This window comes from Phocoena sinus, chromosome 7 (genome assembly GCF_008692025.1).
Source record: "Phocoena sinus isolate mPhoSin1 chromosome 7, mPhoSin1.pri, whole genome shotgun sequence".
NCBI lineage: Eukaryota > Metazoa > Chordata > Mammalia > Artiodactyla > Phocoenidae > Phocoena > Phocoena sinus.
This window is the reverse complement of record NC_045769.1, coordinates 2,587,112-2,609,803: the sequence shown is the minus strand read 5'-3', so window position 1 is coordinate 2,609,803 and position 22,692 is coordinate 2,587,112. Positions and strand designations below refer to the sequence as shown.

At 48.4% G+C, this 22,692-nt stretch overlaps 1 protein-coding gene and 1 pseudogene across 5 annotated transcripts in view; one reads left to right on the top strand and one right to left on the bottom strand.

Annotated features, from left to right (window-relative positions):
• The window catches only part of TRAF3IP1 (TRAF3 interacting protein 1), a 67,230-nt gene that overhangs the window by 11,338 nt on the left and 33,200 nt on the right, over positions 1-22,692 (top strand). For 2 of the 5 annotated variants that reach the window (XM_032638273.1, XM_032638274.1), the window contains exons 8-13: positions 10,756-10,776; positions 11,728-11,812; positions 12,253-12,336; positions 15,060-15,183; positions 15,398-15,431; positions 18,240-18,316. In XM_032638273.1, coding sequence (XP_032494164.1) covers positions 10,756-10,776; positions 11,728-11,812; positions 12,253-12,336; positions 15,060-15,183; positions 15,398-15,431; positions 18,240-18,316 — 425 coding nt within the window. Of the gene's footprint in view, positions 1-1,733; positions 1,836-3,346; positions 3,443-8,108; positions 8,211-10,755; positions 10,777-11,727; positions 11,813-12,252; positions 12,337-15,059; positions 15,184-15,397; positions 15,432-18,239; positions 18,317-22,692 lie in introns of all 5 variants that reach the window. The other 3 variants (XM_032638270.1, XM_032638271.1, XM_032638272.1) reach the window with 3 other exon arrangements.
• On the bottom strand, positions 16,649-16,748 carry LOC116757269 (annotated as a pseudogene).

Below are 22,692 nucleotides of genomic sequence, written 5' to 3'. Positions count from 1 at the left end.
TGTTTGAAAGGCTTGCTGATTTTGATAGACGGAAAACACTCAGAGTCTGAGTGTTCTTAATTTGCGTGAGCTCCCTGTATGTTAAGGACATCTGCCAATTTTTTTTTTCAGTATTTATTGTTTCATTTTTTTTTATCGGGGTATAGTTGTTTTACAGTGTTGGGTTGGTTTCTACTGTACAGGGAAGTGGAGTTCCCTGTGCTAACAGCAGGTTCTTATTAGGTATCTATTTTATACATATTAGTGTATGTATGTCAATCCCAATCTCCCAATTCATCCCACCACCACCCCCCTGCTGATTTTTAAATAAGTATTTGTTTCTTATATTTTTTTTCCACTTTTTTTATTCTAATTTTGTTTGGTTTCTGACTTGCCTAGGTGTTTAATTTTTATGCGCTGGAAGCTACCAGTCTTTTTTCTGTAGTTTTTCCAGAGATTTGAGAGATGAAGGTTTGTGTTTTGTCATACGTTTTAATATTTAATCTTTTTGGTTATCTCTTATTTTAATTCATGGTATAAAATGAGGCTCTGAATTTATTTTTTCATAATAACTCATCAGGTGTTCCAGGGTCACTTACTAAATAATTGTTCCCTTCCCTCCTGCTCTGTGATCTCCCCACATGCCTTTTGGAGTCTGGAATCTGGTGTTTCTGTTTTTGTTTTTGCTCTACTGTTTTTCTGTTTCACTACTAGTTCCCTATCGTTTTTCTTTTCAAAGACGTTTTAAGCCCTTTTATTTGCTATTCTTCCACATGTATTTTGTAATCATTTCATTAGTCAAAGAATCCCACCTCCCACAAAACAAATGGATCAGGATGTAATTGGACTTGGGTGAAACTTAGGCTTTCGTTATTCTGGGAAGATTGGATACCTCTACTTTCAAGTTAGACAGGGGTCTCCTCCTCTCCCGAGATGTGTGTCGGGTGCTTGGGTGTGTCTGTCAGTCAGGGATTGCTCGATTGTTTGTTTTGTTTTCAGTTTTTTTGGAAATGGTATCTTTCTTCCCGTCATTAATTTTTAGTGATCATTGTTGGAATATAGAAGCTTTATTGATTTTTGTAAATGTATCTTAAATCTAGCTTGTATTGAATCTTAACCCATAATTGTTCCATTGATGTTTTGATTTTCTAAGCTGATGGTCGCATCATCTGCTTTTCTTTTTTAATAACTCAGGATGTTAGCATGTGAGTTAACCGGTAAGCTTGAACTGTAGGGTTCCTTTTGTTTGATCTTTAAGAGATTTGGTTATCAGAGTTGCCAGCTTTATGACATTAAGGTTTACTGAGCTGTCGACAAATTGGTGAACTCTTTCTTCTCTGCCAGTCGGGCACTGACCTCACCCCGGGTCCTTGCCCAGCAAAGCTGGCACTGCGCCCTATCGTGCTGCCTCGCTTTAGCGGGTAGCTTTAGGGGAAGGGTCCAGCACCCAGGAGGTGTGCGCGACACAGGCCCTCTGTGTTCCCGCCCAGGAGAGAAGCCTTGCCTTTACTAGAGAGGGAGGGCATCACGTTTCTTAGACATACTTAGAATCTTAAGGCCATACTAGAATCCCTATAGGATCCAAACAATATTCTGTGTAAGAATATGATAATTTTTGCTTATCCTTAGCCAGTGGAGACTAGCAGAGCAAATCACCTGGAGTTCGTGGGTGCATTTTAGTGTCACTTGTTTGATGATATGCAGCATCGCAGATGAAGTTTAATACGTATTTTCATTGTGCAATTTCACGTTAGGAAGAAGGGATTCTAGAACCAGTGAAAATAGTCTCTCCCCTGAAAAAGAACGTAACTCTTCCTGCAGTAAAGCTAAGAAGGAACACACCGGGAAACAGCTCGGTAAGACTGAGTGAACCCCAGGGAGGCTGCAAGTGAGGGTTTGCGACTCGAAACCTTTAGCCGCCTGATGCCTTGCTTCCGTTTGATCGTGAAACAGACGGAGCCCTGTGGGTGGTGCGGAGGAGATGCGCCTGTTTGACGCGGGCCCGGGTGCTAGAGCACTGTTCTCGGCCCCAAGTGGAGCAGGGGCAGGGGACCCGTGGGCCCCCTTGTCTGGGCCACGGGGCTGCCCCCGCCGTGCATGGATTCCCGTCCGTGACTCCCTCACTGGCCGAAATCGTCCATGTGAGCCTTCCTTCCTTAATTCTGCAAATATCTGTGGAGTACCTGCCCTCGTGGAGAGTATGATCTAGAAGGAGAAGACAGGCAATAAAGAGAACTCAGGATGTATACATTCGTGTTAGTTAACCATGAGTCTTTTGAAGGGAGGTGAAGCCGAGAGAGGTGGAGGGGGGCGTAGGCAGGGAGGGCCACTGAGGAGGGGGTGTCTGGACAGAGTCCACTAGCGTCACAGAGCACATGACCTGTGGGCGTCCAGGAATGGCCAGAGGCCCCGAGCTGGGGACAGCCCTGCCTGTTTGGGTGACTGGAAGCTGGGTGGTGAAGCTGCAGCAGAGAGAAGGGCAGGTGCCAGGAGAAGGGGCTCGTGAGCGGGCAGGCTGGGGGCATGGTGGAGTAGGTGGGAGCGAGGTCCTGGGGGTGCCCAGCAGGACAGAGACGGGCTCTGGCTTAGGTTTGAGAAGTGCCCCCGTTAAAACTGCAGGGGTGGGAATGAAGGCCAGAGAGCAGTTAGGTGGTGCTGTGGCATCCAGGTGAGAGGCCGTGACATCTGGGACCCAAGGTCACTGCTGTGGAGATCGGCGGGGCGGGGGGCGGGGTAGGCTGCTCTCGCGGAAGGGATGACAGTGGCGCCGATGGACTGCACGGCGCCTGTTAGAGAGGAATCACAGGTGGGATCGGTCGGGGGTGTCCGGCACCTCCGTGGTGTCATTTATTGAAGTGGGGAAGGCTTTGGGAGAAGCTGGTTGGCGGATCCGTTCTAGAGGCGTTAAGTTCAAGATGCCTGTGAAACAAGCAGGTGGAGGCGTTGGGACAGCGGGCGGGCGTGTGGGCCTGAGGTTCAGGGGCAGAGCTGGAGAAGCTGACGTTAAAATGAAGAACTTGGGGGTTCCCAGATTAGCGCACGGGCCTTCATGCAGTAAAGGCCTACGGGGAGCGTGGAGCCCAGGATTCGAGGGTCGGAGAGGAGGAGAGGGCTCTGGCAGAGGAGACAGAGGCCAGCAAGTTGTGGGGGTTGGAGAGCCAGCGCCCTGAAAGCCAGGGGCTTCCGGAGAAGGAGGGGCTTATCCAGCGCTTCCGAGACGGGTCCCGTGGAGGCTGAGGGTTGACCGTTGAGTTGATGGGACAGTTAGTTGGTGACCTTGGCATAAACCCTTGTAAATCCCAGCCAAAGCAACCAAACGCGAAAACCTTTGCAATAGTTTAATCTGTTGTTCACTGTTTTATGTCAGGAAGAAAGGAGGATGATATTTCAGCTAAAATTTTAGACCCCATAGTGTCTGGATTAAATAATGAACCAGATCAGGAAACTACAACTTCCGAAATAGGTAAGAAAAATATCTTCTTTAGTTTAAATTCCTCACCGCTTTGGTATGAAATATTTACATCTCAGTGGGGTTATCATTATTCTTTATTTTTCTAACCACTTTAATGTTCATCAGATGTCTTTTTTCCCACAGTGTACTGAAGAACAGAAATGACTTGACAGTCTGTTTGCTTTAATTTGCTAAGTTTTATGATAAAGAAGATTAACTCAGCTTTAAGTTAACCTTTACATGCTTTATTATGTGTAACATCTTTGCATCTAAGTCAAAATGCTTTCTTCATCTTACTCCTGGAATTTTAAAAAGCGTTGTGGATAGTTAGAGAAATTATCTTTCAGCTCTGCAGCGTGCTCTGCTGTGTTCTGTTAAGAAAATGCTCCACAGGAACTTGCTCGGAGCACCCGGGGAAGGTGTCCCCGTGGCACACCTTTTACATTTGAGGCTGGCAGTGTGACGTGTGTGCACATCCTCACCGTGCTGATACCGGGTGATTAGACGTACGGATATGGAATTTCGGTGGGATGATCCGAGATTGTAACTGTATGGAGTCTTCTGTGACGTTTAACTAAATTCTTCAGAAATACGGCAATTCTTGAGTGACATTTGAGGGGAAAAATAGTGTAAATCTTGCCTCCAGGGAAAGATAAAAATTTTTCTAGGCTGAACTTGCCTCGGATCTACCTGGTTTTTTAACATTCTGTAACTGTAGCTAGAATAACAATAAGCCCATCTTTCTGCACTTGCGTTCTCCCTTTACTAGTTTTTGCTTTTCTAAGAGGGGTGTGTTTGCAAGCCGTCTGCTCTATCGCTGGTTCAGCAGTGATGGTCTGGGGTTATTCTCTTCCAAGTAGGTCAGCTCTGTGTGGTTTATCTGCGTCTTGAGCAGTGTGGGCGGACCGAACGACCTAAACTGGGACAGAATGAGTTCTTACGGATGAAAATGCCCTTCTCAGTGGCCACGCCCGTTGCAATTCAGCTGCATCTTGTGATGGTTTATTTCATTTCTGCAGGAGCTTTTCTCAGCCACAGGCGGGGTCCTGTGGGGGGCAGCACAGGGCAGTCCTGGTACTGCAGGAGAGGGGAGTGGGCGGGGCGAAGCTTGAGTGAGGGCTTGCCCTGCGCAGGCCCTGGGCGGCCCACGTGGGCACACCTCGCATCCAAACCCAAGCCTGCGTACCTGCTGCCCTGGAACGAGCCGCACAGGTGTGCCCTCTGAGCCAGTGTCTCCTCGTGGGTAGACGGGTGTGAGAAGACCTGCCTTGAGGGTAAATGAGGTGATGATCATGAAGTGGCTGGCTTGTCACAGACATGTCATGCACCATTGCTTTGGTACCCGTCACTTTATATGTAAAGTTTACCGAGAGCCCCAGGTCAGGGTGAGTCAGCGCTGTTCTGAGATGGTATGCTGGATTTAAAATAAATTGGGGTAGTTCTTTAGACATATGTTAGACTTTATGGATCTTTATAGATCTTTATCTGCATGTGTGAAAATAATAAAAGCTCAGTGTTTAAGAAGCACAGAGCATTGCAGCAGGCGATTCTCAGTTGAGCGCTTTGTGGAGATTAGAAGGAAGCCTGGCGCCACCTGGTGGCCGCCAGCAGAGTCCTGTGCGCTCCCTGTCCCCGGGTGGCCCTAGTGAGCCTCCCTCCCCCGCAAACCCTTCCTCCCTTGAGTCCTGTCACTGCACACACCCCGGGTCCCTGTCATCACAAGTGTCGTCCTGCACTGGCAGTCATTTTGCTTCCGGAATTCAGGGTTTGCCAGCAGTCGTTAGGGTTCCTTAAGTTCCCAGATTGATTATGGCTTCCAGATCCAGGCCACTGGGTCTGTCCTCCCAGCCCCCTTCCTCTCCTGGCCAGCGCTTCAGACCAGCGCCTGGCCGGGTCGTGCCGACTGCTCCAGGGCCTGGCCGGCCTGCGTTACTGTTGGGGTGTCCCGGGACAATGGTTGGGCTTGGTGGTTCTCACTTGCCTTTGCAGGTGGGTTGAAGAATTCAACAAGGAATTTATCCATTTCTTTCTCAAAACATGAACGTCTTCTTCCCCTGCTCACATTGTCACACAGGCTGTCTGAGGAGACTCGCTCCTTCTACAGCTGTTTGGCCGTCTTATGTTTTCCCGGAACCTTACGCCATCCATGTCTTCATTTTGCTCGGGTTCGCTCATTTCATTTTGTTTTATCATTTAGACGTTTTCATTATGAAAAGTACATAGGAAGAGTAGAATGACTCGCACCCATGTACCTCTCATGTAGATTCAGTAGTCCTAACATTCTGACGCATTTGCTTCATCTATGGTGACATAGCTTTATGAAATATTTCAGAGCATTTAAAAAATATTTTAATACTTTAAATAATTCCATTTAAATACTTCAGCATGCACCTCAAAAAAAAATGTTTCTACATAGCTGTAAAATTACTGTTGCACCCAACAGACTTGTCATTCCCCAAGAGCATCTAAAACCCAGTCTGCATTCTTATTGTCTCAACAATGTTATTTTTAAAAAAATCAGGATCCAGAACACACTGTATGTTTTTTATTATTCTCTTTGTGTCTTTAACCTCTTGAATGTGGAACAGCCCCCCTTCCCCCACCTTCGTTCCAGAGCATTGACTTTGTGGAGAGGTGAGGTTGCTTGTCCTGTACAGCGTTCCCTCTGCCCCCCTTCCCCCACCTTCGTTCCACAGCATTGACTTTGTGGAGATCTGAGGCTGCTTGTCCTGTACAGCACTCCCTCCTCTGTGTTTGTCTGATTGCTCCCGTGGTGTCATTTAACTTATGGCACCACCCCCCGCCCCCCGGTATTTCTGTTAGATCTAAAGGCCTGATCAGATTTGGGTTAAAGAGATTGCTTCTCCCTCACCCCTACGTAGGTGATGCTGTGCCCTTTACCTTATGTCCTGTCAGGATGCACTTAGTGTCTCTGCATCCCATGATATGATGCTAAGGCTGGTCACTGGGCCAGGCAGATCCGCCCATTTAAAAACCCTGGTTATTTGCATTTACCCTCAGATGTAGTCAGCACCTCCGTGCAGCTGAACTTTGCACAGAGGCCTGGCGGAACAGCAAGCTGCTTGTGCAGTGCCGTGGGCTCTGCGCTGCTTGGTGAGTTTCAGGGAGAGTGGCTGGTGCAGACTCCGTGGCCCCAGCCGGTGCCCCCAGCTTTGCGCGGGTGACCTTACTGGGATGAGAAGCCCCTCAAGGCACGGTGCTCCGCCCGCGTCCTTACCTGCAGGGCTCAGCAGTGGCCGCTAACCCCGCAGACGGTGCTAACGCGCTGACTTTTTTTTTTCCAATTCATGGTCATTTTAATTTCTTACGGGTGCGTTACTGTTTCAAAAGCTGTTGCTTGGCAAGTTGGTTAACCTGCCCTCTGATTAAGAATCGATTGTAAGTATTATTAGTGAATGATAGTCTGTTTTTATGTTCTTTCTGTTTGTGTGAATTCGGGGCTTAGTAAAGCTTACTTAAGAATACCACTAGAAACGTTAAAACAACCATCATAGGCCTCTCAAAAAAGTAAAGAAAGAAAGAGCTTTGAGGAGATAAAATTGTGTAGAGTGTCATTGGTCTCCTCAAGCTATGGACAGAAATAATGCATTTGTACTTTCCTTCCTGTGCTGGTGGGTTTTGTACAATATAGAAAATATTTGATACTTTCAGATGACATACGACAACTTAAAGTTATTGCGGTGTTTTCTTCTAAAGTTGACAATCTACAGCTGCCTAACTTATACTTATGTTTAGATTTGTTTGTTTTAGAACTTAATGGTATTTCTTGTTGGTCCTATGAGATATCATAAATAATTAACTGTAGACATGAATCAGACTGTTTAAGTCAGCATCGTTTTTGCAGATCAAAAAAAAAATTTCCTCAGAAAATTATATGTTGTCTATTTTATGTAGTTGCGCTACGTAAAGTCAAGCAGTCCTCTGATAGTTAGTGACAGTTTAATTCCGACATAAACTATTTCTTTGAGTACTTTTAAGAAAGTATAAGATCATGTTTCAGGAAAAGGAACATTTTCCTAATTTTATTTTTGCCTCCGGATCCATTTTAGAGAGTGTGTGGGAGGGTCCTTTAGTAATGGGTCAGGTTTCCTCCCTGGGTCCTGCCACAATTCAAAATCTGTTCCCCCAGCACCCATCCTTTCATTTTTACTAGGAAAAAATGTTTTATTTCTCAGGTATTTGGTGTTTTTTTCCATTTTTATAAACACTCGCATATGAGTCAGTAATCGGGAGACAAGTGTTTGGGAGCTTTTGACACGTCTAGGGCTGTGCATGAGGCCAGAAATATTTTTCCTTCTCCTCCTGCTTTCCTGAAGTTGCAGCCTATTTGCAGCTTGTGACTCCCAGGCCTGGCTGTCGTGGGGAGATGAGGGGAGACTGGTAGTGTCGGGTGGTCCTGGAAATGGGGGGCCAGGGTGCTTTGGCTGTGGGAGCCCAGGCCTCTGCCTGGGCCACGTGGGCGGGCTCTGCTCACGTCTGGGTGTCCCTTCGCGCTCTCCTGATCCCAGAGCCAGGCCTGGGAGGAGTGTTCTAGGTGCGTTTTCTAGAAGCTGCCCTGGGTCATCCTTGGGAAGCTTGCGGTGGGGAAGCACAGATAAGTAAGGTGCCGCTGATGACCAGTTCTGTCTTAATAACCCATTTAACTGTCTTACATCAGGAACAAAGGAAGCTAATACTAACTCAGCTAGTGTTTCAGACGCTAATTCATCTAGTCTGCAGCGAGAAAGTGCTGAGCCAGAGCCAGCAGTAAAGCAGAAAGGTGAGAAGGGGGCCCCGTGTCAAGCACTCCTGTCCCGTGAGGGAGACCCGGCACCCCAGATGTGGCGTGCTTGTGTGGATGCCTCTCAGCCCAAGGCCATGGCTGCAACCACAGGTTCCCTGAGTCTCTGACACCCCCAGAGAGTCCAGTCCCTCGTTCTCCGCACCATCAGGACCGAACGTGGCAAATGGCTCACTTTTGCCTTTTTACAGAAACTAGAAAGCGTCTTCTAGTCACTGCCTGATGGCAGCAGACTCTCCTGTGTCCCCAGTGTTCCTCCTGAGATACTGTGGGAAAGCCCGGGGTGTCGGGACGACAGGAACAAGCCTCAGTCGCTGCTGGGGGTCCCAGAGGCCGAGCTGCATCCCCCAGGTTTCAGGTCCAAAGAGGACTTTTAAGCAGCTCAGAGCGCTGTCACGACTGTGACTTTTCTGTCTGTGACGTTCTCTGAGTGTCTTAAGTCCCACCTCAGTGGGGTTCTGCTTTTGGCATAATTTTTCTCAGCAGTTAAAAAAAAAAGTCGTGGTAAAGTCCACGTTCAGCATTTGCTTTTTAAGGCCCTGGAGCTCCTTTGAGCATGGAGGGGTGCACGTGCCCCCTGGCACGTGAGTTGTGCGTGCCCCAGTGCTGGGCCTGGTGCAGCGTGTTGGGACCGGGGTAGCAGGGGCATGGCCAGGTGAGGGCCGACATTTGTCAGTTTGTTCCAGTAGAAAATGTTGGTTGAAGGCCTACTGTGTGCTAGGCCCTAAGGCAGTGAGTGCATGAGTGGGCAGAAGCCAGTAGGTGCCCTAAGGGGTGCTGGGGGGAGGGACTCTGCACTCTCTCGGGGAGGGTCAGGGAGAGCCTTTGGGCAGGGGCAGGGGTGAGAGCTGGGGCCAGTGGCCACGTCAGGGAGCTTCGCAGCAGGAAGCCAATGGCATTTTTACGATGAGTGGCTAAGCCCTACTCAGATGGCCTCCACGTGGGCAGAGCAGCGCGTGGTCCAGAGGCGAGAGCGGCCTGGGCTGTGGAGTGGCGGGGGAGAGGGGGGTGGCAGAGTCTCGAGGCACGCAGACACCTGAGGGCAGGCTCCAGAGCTCAGAGGGGGGCGCGGCTGGCTGTGAGGGTGCGCTCACCTGGGACGAGGGATCCGAGGGGGACAGAGCGCCTGCACGTCCGGGCCGCCTCGGCCCCGGGATCTGGGGAGGAGGTGGAGCCGCAGAGGACCTGGGCATCCATGAGGACGGGGCGCCCAGGGGCCGGGCTGATCTGTGGGCGGGGCTGCCGTGTGCCCTCACCACCTGGGCATCAGCTCATGACTCAGCCACCTTTCCGGGACCCACGGCCTGTCCCCAGCGACACCGAGGGCATGGGCTTTGGAGAGAGTCTGGAGGTGTGGCGTCGGGGCCCCGGGGGCCCAGCGGCTCTCACGCTGGTCTCTTTTCCGCGCACCCGGCGACAGGGCAGCAAGGAGGGCGGCTGTGGCTGCTGTGTGTCCTCCCGGGCAGCCCCCATCACCCCGTCTTCCAGAGGCTCTGTCTGGAGCCACGCTCCCCAGGCCTGTCCTCACCTTGTCCCTCTGTGGGGCGGGACCTCCGGGAGGCTCTGTGTCCCACACAGATGGAGTCCTGGAGGGCTCCCGGGTCCCCCCGATGCCCTAAGCGGGCCCGCCCCCACCCCTAGAGCCGCCCTCTTTGGGGCAGCATTTCTGTGGCTCTGACCACGGCGTCCACAGGCCACCCAAAGTGCTCGAGGTCCCCCCCACCGGTGCACAGCTCCGGGGTCTGAGGGGCGCTTGTCTGTCACATCTGTGTGTCCTGAGGGTAAGCTGGGCCCATCCCCAGGGCGTGTCTGTCCAGGCCCTCACCTGAATCCAGGGAGTTTTGGGTCTTCTGCACACGTGTTCATGCATTTTAGGAGTGTAACACAGAGACCTTCCTGGGTCCACCCACCCCTGCAATGCTTCACTCGTTGACTGTGGCCGCGTCGGTCACATTTGTCCCCATAAAGTGGCACTTGAAGAGAAAGGGTCCTGGGGGAAGAGTGCCAAGGCAGGCCTGTGTGGGGCAGAAACACTTTCTTCTAATTTAGGAGCTGATGGAGAAACACTCGCTGCTGAGTTATGTAAGACGGGCTCTGGTTTGCTTCCATCCAGAGCCTGGAAAATGCCCCAAGGTGTGTTCGCCAGTTCACCCCTGGCTCGTCCCACCCATGGAGTCAGTCCATCCGTGGCTTCGAGCCTCTGTCACCTTCTCCCTCTTCTGTTTCTTTCATTCATCTCTTTGATGGATACACTTTCTTCTCATCGCTGCTTCCTGTTTCCACGTAATAACATATTCTGATTCATAGTTTTGTTTGTTCTTTGTCTTTCTCTCTTTGAAAATAAAGCAGTGGCAGTAGGAAACTAGAAAAAAGGCTATGAGGAAATGACCCCTTTTTTCCCCAGTAGACATCCGAAATTATTAATTATGTATTTCTCTCTAACCCTGTTCTGCTCATTTAATATACTGAGGTTTCCTAACACAGAAGTTGATTTTCTGATGTACTTTTTTTTTTTTTTTTTTAGGTGATTCTCCTAGTGATGCAGGTAAAGAATAGCCTTAAGTAAATCTGTTTGGTGTGTAAATTGTGTACGTGTGTATAGTTATTAACATGTACTCTCAGATTTATGTTTTACAAATTATATTAGTGAAAGTAACTTAAGGAAACATAACTACAACAAGTTAAGATTTAATTTTCATGTTTTATGAAAATATGTTTCAAAAGAATACATTTCAGGATTTCTTCCTGAGTGTAAACTGTATTTCCAATAATCAAGTTCTGATTTTACTATTTTCTAATGTATAAAGTCCTTTTACTTTAAATAGTAAGAGTAAATTTAATTGTCTTAATATTATAGCTTGGGCTTATTATTTACTGATTAAATATTTATCAAAATGAAGAAAACTTTATTCAGATTATAAAAACAATATGGTACAGAGCCAAAGTGAAAAACCTTAAAAATGCAGAAAACTATGGAGAAGAAAATGAAAAGCACCGGCAGTGCCCCTGCTCGTAACTCGCCCGCCTGTGTGTGTAATGATCAGATACGTTACCCTACTCTACTGATGATACATACGTTAACATGACGACTGGTTTATACGAGGGTCTCACAAACCGCAGTTCCCTGAAGTTTCCCAGTGTCTGTCACTGTTGTAAATGCTGATGGGTGAGCGTCTTGACACGAGGTTACACGTGTCCGCTTCTTTCCTTAGCTTGTATTTCCTTTAAGTTAAATTGCTGACTTGATTGACCTACCTTTTTTATATTCTGTTTCTGGAGAAGTTAAACCAGTTTGTATTCCCAGGGTTTGAGTGTGCCCGTTTCCCCAGATCTCCCCCCACATTTAGATATCAGGTGTCTGTTTGAACTTCATCAAAATGATAGATGAAAAAAAGCTCATTTATATTTGCAGTTGTTTGACTGCTGTCTCTTCATATATTTACTAGTTGTTTGTTTCTTTCTTTGTGAACTGCTGGTTGGCTTGCTGCCTGTCCAGAAGGAGACGTTGGACCTTCTGGCCAGGAGAAGTGTGAGGTGCCGGAGAATTCCGAGCTGCCAGGCGAGCTCCCAGGCGCCGTCAGGTTCGTGTGCTCTGGTTCCCACCCGGGCAGCTGCCCTGCTCCTCTCCGTACCTTCCACAGCTCATGTAATGCTTGGGCTTAATTGTGAGGAAGTGTGTGTACAAAGAAAGCAAAAACTGTTTCATTTTCTTGTTCCTGAGGTGTAACTAACTCACGTAGAATGTTTTAGAGATTTAGGGAAATTCGTTCCTAAGGCTAAATTATGTCATGGTTTGATTCCTGATAGTTAGGTTACTACTTTTTGTACCTTAAAATTAACGAGAATGTAAGATTAGAAGATGGATACTTTTAGACTTGTCAGGTTAATGGAACGTTCTTACTATTCTGCAGGCTGTGTCCTAACTGGCGTATTGATGGTGGCCTGGAAATTAGCATTGACATTAATGTGGGTTTTCATCTGTCCACTTTGAAATGTGCAAGTGTTTTGTATCCCTTTTCAGGAGGATACCTCGGCCCGGGAGCGCACGGCCCGTGCCTCCCCGGGTCAGGCGGCCGGAGAGTGCGGAGGTGCCGACGACGGACAGGTGAGGCCCTGGAATCCGCGTTGGCACCGAGGGGCAGGGCTTCCCTGGCGCTGGTGGGACAGGGATGGGTGAGGATGGTGCGTGTGCTGAGAGACGGGGGCGGAGCGGGCAGCAGACGGCGCAGGGAGCACTTGCTGTGGAGTAAAAGAGAACCCGGGGTAGAGCGTGACCTCAAACCTCGTGCGTGCCTCACACTTCAGATAGAAGTGAGGGAAAACACAGGTGTTCGTGCTCGTACAGTTATGTCCTTACAGTTACGGGGAAGGTGGATTGCCCCCATCTCTACATAGAGGATTTTCTAAGCATAAAAACAATTAGGGGAAAAATAGGATAAAAAAATTTAAAGGCTTAATTGCACAAAAATTTAAAAAAAGGTGGTCAGAAAGTCATCAGCAGTATAAAGACAAGCCTCAGGCAGGGCTTTTATAAATTTTACAAATCTACCTGTGGATCCAGTACAGAAAATCAAAACAAAAAACTAGGAAGATGAAAACAGGCTGGTCGGAGTAGGCTTCAGATGGAACGGGAGGCGGGGCCGGGAGGCGGGGCCTGGAGGCGGCGTAGACGTATTTTACGTATGGTTGCCGGGGGAAGCGGAGGGATGCGCGATGTCAAGGGAAGTTAGGGGTCTCTGTTTTTAAGATGAGCCGGCTAGCACATTTTTCTGGTGCGGGGGATGGTCCAGTGGAGAGGGGGAGACTGGAGATGCCGGCGTTGCGGGGTGGGGAGAGGGGACTGTGGGAACAGAGCCCCTGGGTGGGCCAGGACGTGTGGAGGGAACGGCCTCAGCGAAGGCCGGGGGGCTGGCGGGCGGGTGAGATCCCAGGAGGTGAGACCCTGGCTCTTCACCTTTCTCCTGAGCCAACAGCGAGTCTGGGCGAGGAGGGGCAGGGCTCAGAGGAGAGAGGAGGTGGTGGGTAGTGTCCTCCACGAGAGGGGCTGGTGAACGGGCGAGGGCAGAGGTCCTACCCGGGGGCCGCCCCAGCCCGGGGCCACGTCTGGGGGCGTTTTGTAGCACCGTGATTGGGGAGGAGGTGCAGGGGAGGCCCTTGGCCTCTAGTTGGGGCTTGGAGCCAAGGATGCTGCTGAACATCCTGTGGAGGACAGGCAGCCCCACCCCAGCGGTCTGTGGCGTGCCTCCCAGGGCACGTGGGGTGGAGTGATGGCTCAGCATCGCGTGGACTTTGTTCTCCAGCCAGAGCTGGGAAGATGGGTGGGGGAGGCCACAGAGTGGGTGCTTGGATCTGCGGTTAAGCATTTGCTGTCAGTGGCAGTGACAAGGCATCACTTTGGGAGTGATTTCTCAGCCCTTGAAATCCTCAAGAGTGAAGCCAGGAGCCTGGAGTGCAGGGGTGAGGCCCGGGATTGGCAGATGGTGGCACTCATAGTGGGGTTCAGGGCGAGACTCTGATTCTCGGGGAATCTCTGACAACGTGAGATTCAGAGTTGGGAGATTTTAGGGAGAAAGATCTGGAAGCCTCCATAAGCCCAAGGAAAACCTCGACCCTCCTTGGGACCTGGCGGTCGGAGGCCAGAAGGAGGAAGGCCTCGCAGGGCAGGCACGTGGCGGCAGCATTCGGGGACGAGGGTGAGGATGGAGAGGGTTTGCTGAGGGGAAGGATGTGGGGGAGGGTTTTGGGAGCTGGAAGTGGTGGGATGTAGGCCGGACGGGGGTGTACAGAGGGCGTGGAAGACCAAGGACGAGACAGGGTCGGTCCTGGTGGGGCAGGACGGGCGGCTGGGAGTGTCTGAGGACCCTGGGGGTGGAGCCGAAGGTGTTAGTGGGAAGCGGGTGTTGTGTTGAGAGCTCACACCCAAGTGCAGGGACTGCTTCTGGACCTCCCATCCCACCGAAGGGTGTGTGTGCACGCGTGTGTACATGCGCTGGAGAGAGAGTGGCAGGGGCTGAAGGGTATTTGTTGAAGCGTGACTGTGTCAGGTTGGTAGGGAAGAAATGAGGGCAGGAGGGGCTGGTGGGGAGCCGTGGAGTGTTGGGGTCTGGGGGCTGTGGTCCAAGTGCAGGCGCAGCAGAAGTCAGTGCCTAAGCGGCAGGCAGCTGGTGGTGGTCTGCCGCCGGGTGACAGTAGGCGGGGCAGTTCCGGCGGTGGCCACTGGAGGCAGGAGAGAGCCCTTGGATGGAGGCAGTTACCAGGGAGACCAGGTCAGGAGCCCCTGGACATCGGACTGGTCCAGAATGATGGCAGGCCCTCGGGGAGAGGCGGTGTGTAAGTGAGGGTGCTGGGTGGGGCCGTAGGTCAGGGACAGCACCCAGCAGCCAAATGAGGGGCCTCGAGGAGGCTGCTGTGTTCCCGCGAGAGACCAAGGAGCAGGGTCTGGGGTGGCACTGGCCAGCAGGGCCACCAGTGAGTGCCACCCCTGCCCTGAGATTTGCGACTTGGGAGACTGGGCCTCTCCTGGAGAGGGGCTGCAGGCCCAGGGCTGGTCCCGCAGCGAGCCCGGCTGGAAGGAGGGCACGGCGTGGGGCGGGGTGGCACAGTGGGGCGGGGTGGCACAGTGGTGCAGGGCCTGGCGGCTTTCCCCAGACTGCATGTTCGCAGACTGCATCTCAGCTCCGGCCTCCTCTCAGGGAACCTCAGACACAGTTCCAGACACTGGGATTGATGAGGATGTGTGACCTGGAGAATGTTTCTAATTTGATCTGATTTCTTTTCATTTAGGACCTGGAGAATGTTTCTAATTTAATCTGATTTCTTTTCATTTAGGACAGGAAGTGGTAAAACCGTCTCAAATGTGATCGTAGAGTCACAGAATTCTGACAATGAGGACGCCGACCAGTTTGTGGTGGAGGCTGCCCCCCAGCTCTCTGAGATGTCAGAGCTTGAAATGGTGGGTCAGCCACAGTGTATGTTTAATAATCACACTCAAACAGCACTGGGATTAATTCTCCAGCTTAGAGATTTGTGTAGACGGAATTTTCCTCCAGCGTTTCAGTTAGTTCTCTGCCATCTTTAATTTTGTCACCTCTGCTGAGATGCATGCAAGCATGAGTTTGAGATTCCAACAAATCTGAATCTCCTTTTCTTCTTCCTTTCCTGCTCAGGTACAGGCGGTGGAATTAGAAGATGAGAAGCACGGTGAGTCGTGGGGTTGTGTGTGCACATGTGTGTCTGCTCCGTGTGTTGTGAAAGGATCTGGTGAAATGAGCTTTGTCTGCCAGGGTTTGGTCAGGGGTCTGAGTAGCAGTAGATGGGATGCCGTGGGCACGGATGCCTCCTCCGTGTGTGGGTTATTCTGGGAGGCGATGGAAGCTGCTGGGGGGCGGGGGGTGGCCAGGACCCCAGAGGGCAGCCGTAGGCAGTTGTGGGGATGACATCACTAATTTTCTGCACGGTTAGACTGTGGGATTGGATGACCCCTGAAGTCCTTCCCAGGTCGACAGTTCTGTCATATTGTTTTCTTCCCAAGCACAATGTCTTCTTTGGTTTCAAACATTTATAGAAGCAGAGAGAATAGCCTCGTGAGCCCCTGACGGTCGTGCAGCTTTTGCGGTGAGCGGTCATCTGGTCTGATCTCAGTCTCCACCGACTGCTTTCAAGTCCTGGAGAGCATCGTTCTTGCCATAAACATGTTCTTTTTTAAAAAGCAGAACCGTAACTCCATTATTATATATATAAAAAAGCAGTCCTTCCTTAATATCATCAAATGCCTGTTTTTTTTCCCAGTGGTTTTGTGTGTTTTTTTTCTAGTTTGTATGAGTCAGAATCCAAATAGGGTCCCTGTGTTTGCAGCTGGTGGATCTAACTCTGAATCCGCTCTTAGCCTGTAGGTCCCCTACCACCCCGTCCCCCTTGTAGTTTATTTGTTGAAGAGGCTGGTCGGTTGTCCAGCAGAGTTCCTCACCGTTGGGTGTTGCTTGTCACACCCCAGTGTTGTGGGTTTCTTCCATGTTCTTCGGTTCCTGTAAATTGGTTCTAGAGACTTGGTCAGATTCAGGTTTTTCGGGCAAGAACACTTGACAAGTGGTGTTGGTTCTTCATCACGCCTGCCCGTCTCTGTGCTTGGAGGTTGGTCTAAGTCTGTTGTTTCATGAGGGTTGTGGGGACGGTGACCATTCTCGTCCCGCCCCGTCCCCGCTCCAGCACGTTTTGGTTGGCAATCTCCACACTGTGAGGCTTCCCCTCTGCAGGAATTTGCCGCTCTGAGGCCCAGCTTCGTGCTTCCCCTTCATTGATCAGTTTTGTTAATAGTGCATTTGTCTCCTGGCACCTTCAGGGGTGACTAATGAGGGCTTTGGTGGTGGTGGTGGGTTGTTTTTTTTTTTTTTTAATTTTTATTGGAGTAGCTGATTTACAAAAACATGGAACGGATTTGCGTGTCATCCTTGCACAAGTGTCATGCTTATCTTCTCTGTATCGTTCCAATTTTAGTGTATGTACTGCCGAAGCAAGTGCTTGATGTCTGTATGATGTCATGGTTTTTAACACGCTTGACGTGTTCCATTTCAGTCCATCTCAGTTTTCTCCTTGATGTTCTATTGTCCAGTGTTTGACCGTGGGGGCATTTTGACACGTCCCAGTGGACTTTGTAGCTTCCTTGTTTATGGTAGGACAGATGTTTCAGACTCCTTTTGTGTATTTCCTGCCCCGTGTCTCTAAGGAGCCTGGCTGCAACTTGCTTCTGGGTTGGTCATTGTCTCTGGGGGTTTTCTAATTTTTTTTGCAGGAAAGTATATCCTGAGTTTGTACTGGTATTTCCAACTTAGGTTTATGATTGCAGGGTTCTTCCTAAGTTCTTTATTTTTGCAGGTACGTTCCTTCCTGTCTCGTGCCCCAATCCCGGCTCCCCCCAGCAGTAGCTATTCATGTCTTTACCCTACTTTGTGCACTCACAGCGATTTAGAGCAACACCACTGGTGGTTAACAACAACATGATTACTGGAAACACCTTAGGATCGTTTTCGGCAGATCTGCTTGCCTTTTTGTTCTTAGTGCATATCCCATTAGAAATGTACAACCAATTCTTCTCTGTTTGGTTATGCTTGCCAGCATGACACTTAATGTTTATTTTTTATTTATTTATAAAAAATTAAGAAACAAAAGCAAAAAACCAAAATGAAAAAGTCACCATCACTTCTGTCCTCAAGGAGCAATTAGAAGGGACTCTTTCATGATATTTGCTTCATGGTCCCTCAGAACTGGAAAAAGGGAGGCATTTGCTCCTGTGGGTTTTCTCTGATGTACCTCCAGGGTCTTAGGGCTCTGGTTGCAAGGCATGATGGGAGAAGGTGGACGTGATGATAAGTGTGTTTGGCCTGCATAGCTGTAACGGGGGGTGGGGCAGGAACAGGGTCAAGGGGAAGGAGGCAGGTCTGATTTCAGGATTTCAGATGAACCTCTTCTTCCTTGGGTCTCAGTCCTGCAGAGCACGGATTGTGACACTGCTCCAGCTTCTGATTCAGTGGATACACGATTTCAAACATGAGCTAACAGTTCATGATGCTTCAAGGTTTCGATACTGTTACGTTTATAGTTTCATTTTGCTTTCAAGTTTTAGGCTTTGAAATTTTTGATTTAATTTTGTTTTATCTATGTAAAATATTCCCTTATGTAAAATATTCACATAGTTCCAAGGTCAAATGTACCAAACAAGATATATTCAAATGGTTTTTCATATGATATTTATGCCATGAGTAATCCTTTAAAAAAAAAAAAGTTGATGACTTGTCCCAATATAAAAAAAGTATTTGTACTTAGTCTACAATAGGCTGAGAGAATTGCTTTGACCTTTTATCATACAATGATTATCTGAAGCCGTTTCAGTATAGAGAGAGAAAGGATAAGAACTAAGTATCCCTCCTCACCCCCAGCCCCCCACCCCTTTAGAACAGGATAGCTTCTTAGGGCGGAGAATCACTTTAACATAAAACCACTGGTTTTCAACAGGAGGACTTGTCAAAAAAATTTTGGAGACTAAGAAAGATTATGAGAAGTTGCAGCAGTCGCCCAAACCTGGAGAGAAGGTAACAAAATGATTTTTGTAAACAGTGGCATTTTAGCAGTCTGTTTCACACATTTACATTTAAAAATTAGAAGCATCCTTCAAATGTTGTGATTATCAGTAATGTCTGTTTACATGTTTACAAGCCCCTTCCCATCTCCCTCACCCTCCAGTTGGGAGGATAGAAGATTTGGGGCTCTTGGGGTGCGACGTTGCTTCCCTGGACCCACATCCAGTTCCGTCCTGGGTGGGGCAGTGGCCTTGCTTGGGAGCTCAGGAGTCAGGGTCCAAGGCCTGTTCTGCTCTGACCCCCTGTTGACCCCTTCCTGCCTGGTGCATCCCTTCTCCCTGCACAGAGTGGACAGGCTGTCTGCATGGCCCTGGCTGATGACAAAGTAAGAGTCGGGGGAAGTTTTCAGGGCTGGCTTTTAAATACACGTCCTATTTGTATGTGGCCTCCAGCCGTCTCCCTTACAGGTGTGTGATGTGGCTTTGTTGGAACCCACGGCCTCCTACCAGCCACTGCCCTTGGGCACGTGACCTGGGGTGAATACCTGCAGGCCGGGTAGCGTGCCTCAAATGCCATGCTGAGGTTTCCGTTATCGCGCCTTATAAGAATAAATCTTCATTTTTAAAAAATTTTTTTATTTTTTTTTATTTTGCGGTACGTGGGCCTCTCACTGTTGTGGCCTCTCCCGTTGCGGAGCACAGGCTCCAGATGCGCAGGCTCCAGATGCGCAGGCTCAGCGGCCATGGCTCCCGGGCCCAGCTGCTCCGCGACATGTGGGATCTTCCCGGACCGGGGCACGAACCCGTGTCCCCTGCATCGGCAGGCGGACTCCCAACCACTGCGCCACCAGGGAAGCCCTATATTGGGGGTTTTTAACAGAAGTTTCTTGGTTAGTTAGCTTTATCAGCAGCCAACAGTTTCAGTAAGTTTTACATACACACTCCCACAGACACTTTTCTTTCCTTCCAGTTGAGTGAACGGTTATTTGTTTTAGATAATTTTGCTTAAAATGTCCTGGTTTGGCATGCAGATACGGCCTGCAGGATTAATAGCTACTGAGGAGAGCTGCATGGTAGAGCCCACCGTTAGAGGGAGCCCTTTACAGCAGTAACGGGAGAGTAGCGTAGCCTGAGTTCTGCCGGCAACACCACCGCCAGCTCTTCTGAAAATAGAAAAACTCTTTCTGCAGTTTATTGTCTATTGCTGTGGAATTTTAATATGTCATAGTCCTTTTCATAGGCCTGAGGGCTTGTCCCGGTGTCCCTGGCAGTGTTTCTGCAACCCTGTCAGAAACCTCCAGTGTGGGCCTCGGGCTGTTACTGTAGGTAACCTTTGAAGCTTCAGTTGGTTTAAATTTTATAGCTATGTTTTTCTGCAAAGCACACTAGGCCTGTGTTTCAGTTTCCTCTGAAGAGTAAATTTCAGATTAGTAGATCTTCTGACTTCAGAAGATAAAAGGGAAAAAATTCCCTTGTTTGGTGAACATTTGGGGCTTTAAAGAAGTCCAGTTTGTGAGTGTTCTGAAGTCAGGGGCGACGTGGGCTACAGTTGGGCGGGAAAGTCAGCAAGTTTCTCTGCTTTTTTTCTTTGGTGTGTTATAGACATCAGATTTAAATTTAACTTGTGGGTCTTCTAAAAACGTTTTAATTAGATTTTCACAAATAAGTTAAAATGTATTGGGAAAGTTGAAGTCCTTTCTGTCCTCGCTCTAATCCTGTTCTCACGAGGGCAAAACCACTAAGATGCGTTTGGTGTGCTCCTTACTTTTACGTGTATCTGCATTGCTTTGTGAGTTTGTAACTTTATCCTGTTGTTGATTTGTTGTGCAAGTTGCTTTCTTCAGACAGCGTGGTGTTTCTAGTTGATTCATTTTAATTGATGAATGGCATTCCAGTGTTTGTCAGTAATTAATTCCTTTACTGATGGACATTTAGGATTCTTCAGCCTTTGGCTGTTTGTGAACAGTGCCTCCACGGGCTGCTTTGCGTGTGCCCTGGCACACAAGAGCCAGTGTCTCTCTCCAGCAGTGGTCAGGAAGCGTCCTCTGTAAAAGGCCAGATAGTAAATCTTTAAGGCTTCAGAGCCACAGTGTCCATTGTAACGTCTCATCTCTGCTGACGAGCTTGCAAACGGCTATAGCATAGATACCAGTAAACAGATGTGTGGCCGCGTTCCAATGAGACTGTATTCACAACAGCAGAACCAGGCCTGGGCCTGTGATTTGCGACCCCCGTACTTCAGAGGCCGTGCCAGACCTGGAATTGCTCGCCAGAGCGCGGGCAGAGCTGCAGTTTCACCAGGTGCTGTCAAAGGCTGTACCGATTTGTTCTCCAAATGGAATGAAAGTCTCTGTTGCCACACATCCGTGCAGCCACAGCCAAGATAACGAACGTGCCCACCGCCCTCAGAAGTGGCCCTTGGGCATCCCTCCCACCCACTTCTCTCCATGCCCCCCCCAATCCCCAGCAGCCGCTCATCTGCCTTCTGTCACTTTAGTTTGCATTCCTAGAACTGTATATGAATGGACTTAGTTGGTATATACTTTTTATTGGGTCTGGCTCCTTTTATCCATCCTGATTGTTTTGAGATATCTCCACGTTGCATCGTGTATCAACAGTTCACTTTTTCTTTTACCGCTGAGTAGTAAGTAGTCGGCGGTGTGGGTGTACCGCCGTGCGCTTACCCATGTATCAGCCAAGGAACATCTGGGTTGTTTCCAGTTTGGGACTGTTGCAGACAGAGCTGCTGTGAACAAGTCTTTGTGTGGACAAATACTTTCATCCCATTGGGTAAGTACTCAGGAGTGGGACTGCTGGGTCATGTGGTAAATGTGTGTTCACCTTTTTAAAACACTGCCAGACTGTCTTCCAGGGTGGCTGCACCACCTCCCATTCCAGCCAGCAGTTAAGTTCCACTTCCTCCACACCTTCATCAACACTTGGTGTGGCCAGTCTTTTTAATTTCCTGTGGTTTTGATTTGCATTTTCTTAGTTGCTAATGATGTTGAACGTCTTTTCTGTGCTTATTTTTCCATTCTAATATCTTCTTTGGTAAAGTGTCCAAATTTTTTTGCCCCTTTTAAAATTAGGCTGGTTGTTTTCTTCCTGTTGAGTTCTGAGAATTCTTCTTATATTCTGGATACGAGACCCTTATCAGACATGATGTGCAAATATTTTCATCCAGTCTGTGGCTTGTCTTTTCCTTCTCTTAACAGTGTCTTTCAAGGAGCAGAAGTTTAGAATTTTAAAGTAGTCATATGTAGCGGTTTGCTCTTTTTGTTGGTTGTGCTTTTGGTGTTGTGTCTAAGAAGTCTTGCCTAACCCTCAGTCATAGAGGTTTCTTCATATATTTTCTAGAGGTTTCATAGTTTTAGGTTTTATATTTTGAGTTAATTTTTGCATAGAATGTGAGGTATATTGAAGTTTACTTATTTGTTTTTGCATATGGTATCCAAATGTTCCAGCATCATTTGTTAAATTGTCACCCTTAACAAATTTTTTGCCCAGTCTGAAGGATGTACAATTGTATCTTCTTGTTTCTTTAATTTAATATTAATAGCAACACACGTCTGTTGCCTCGCTCTGTGCTAGGGGCTTTGCATTGATTGCTCTGGCCTTATATCAACTGTCTGGTGTCAGTTCAGTCACAGTCCTGTAGGCAGAACTCCTGATGCCAGAGGTATTTGGTTTTAGAAATGTGCTGTGGTACATATACTGTATATCCTCTAATCCCTACTGAGGTCAGAGGTAATCAAATGCATGAACAGTTCCACAACAGCATGGATTAAGAGTCCCACTAAGGGGGTGGGCAGAATGCTAAAAATAACCTCACATGAGTTTTGGTGCCAAGTTTATGAAAAATCTTTCCATTTTCAGCGCTTGTGGCTTTTGGAATTGACACTGTGGTTTCTTCTCGTGTGTTGCCTGTTCACATCTTTGCCCATTTTCTTTAGTGGTGTTTTTCCTTTTGTTATTGGTGTGTGTGTGTGTGTATGTGTGTGTGTGTGTAAAATGGTTGCATATGTCATATATCCTATAATAATAAATATCATATATGGTATATGTTATGGTTGCATATATTACGTGTGTCATGGAATAATCCCTTGTGTCTCATGCTGTAAACATCTTCCCAGTCTGTTATTTGTCTAACTTAATGTCTTTTTATATACAGAACTTTTCTATTTTGATATAAAATTTAATCAGCCTTTTTCTTTATAAGTTGTTCTGCTCTTGCCTTAAAAAAAAAAACTGTCCTATCCTGGTAATAGAGATGGTCTCAATAGTTTTCTTAAAATAGTTTGTTTTCTTTTTTACATCTAGGTCTCTAATCTGGAGTTTTTGTTTATGTCGTGGGTAGGGATCTGCTTGTTTTCTCCTTGTAAGTGGTGC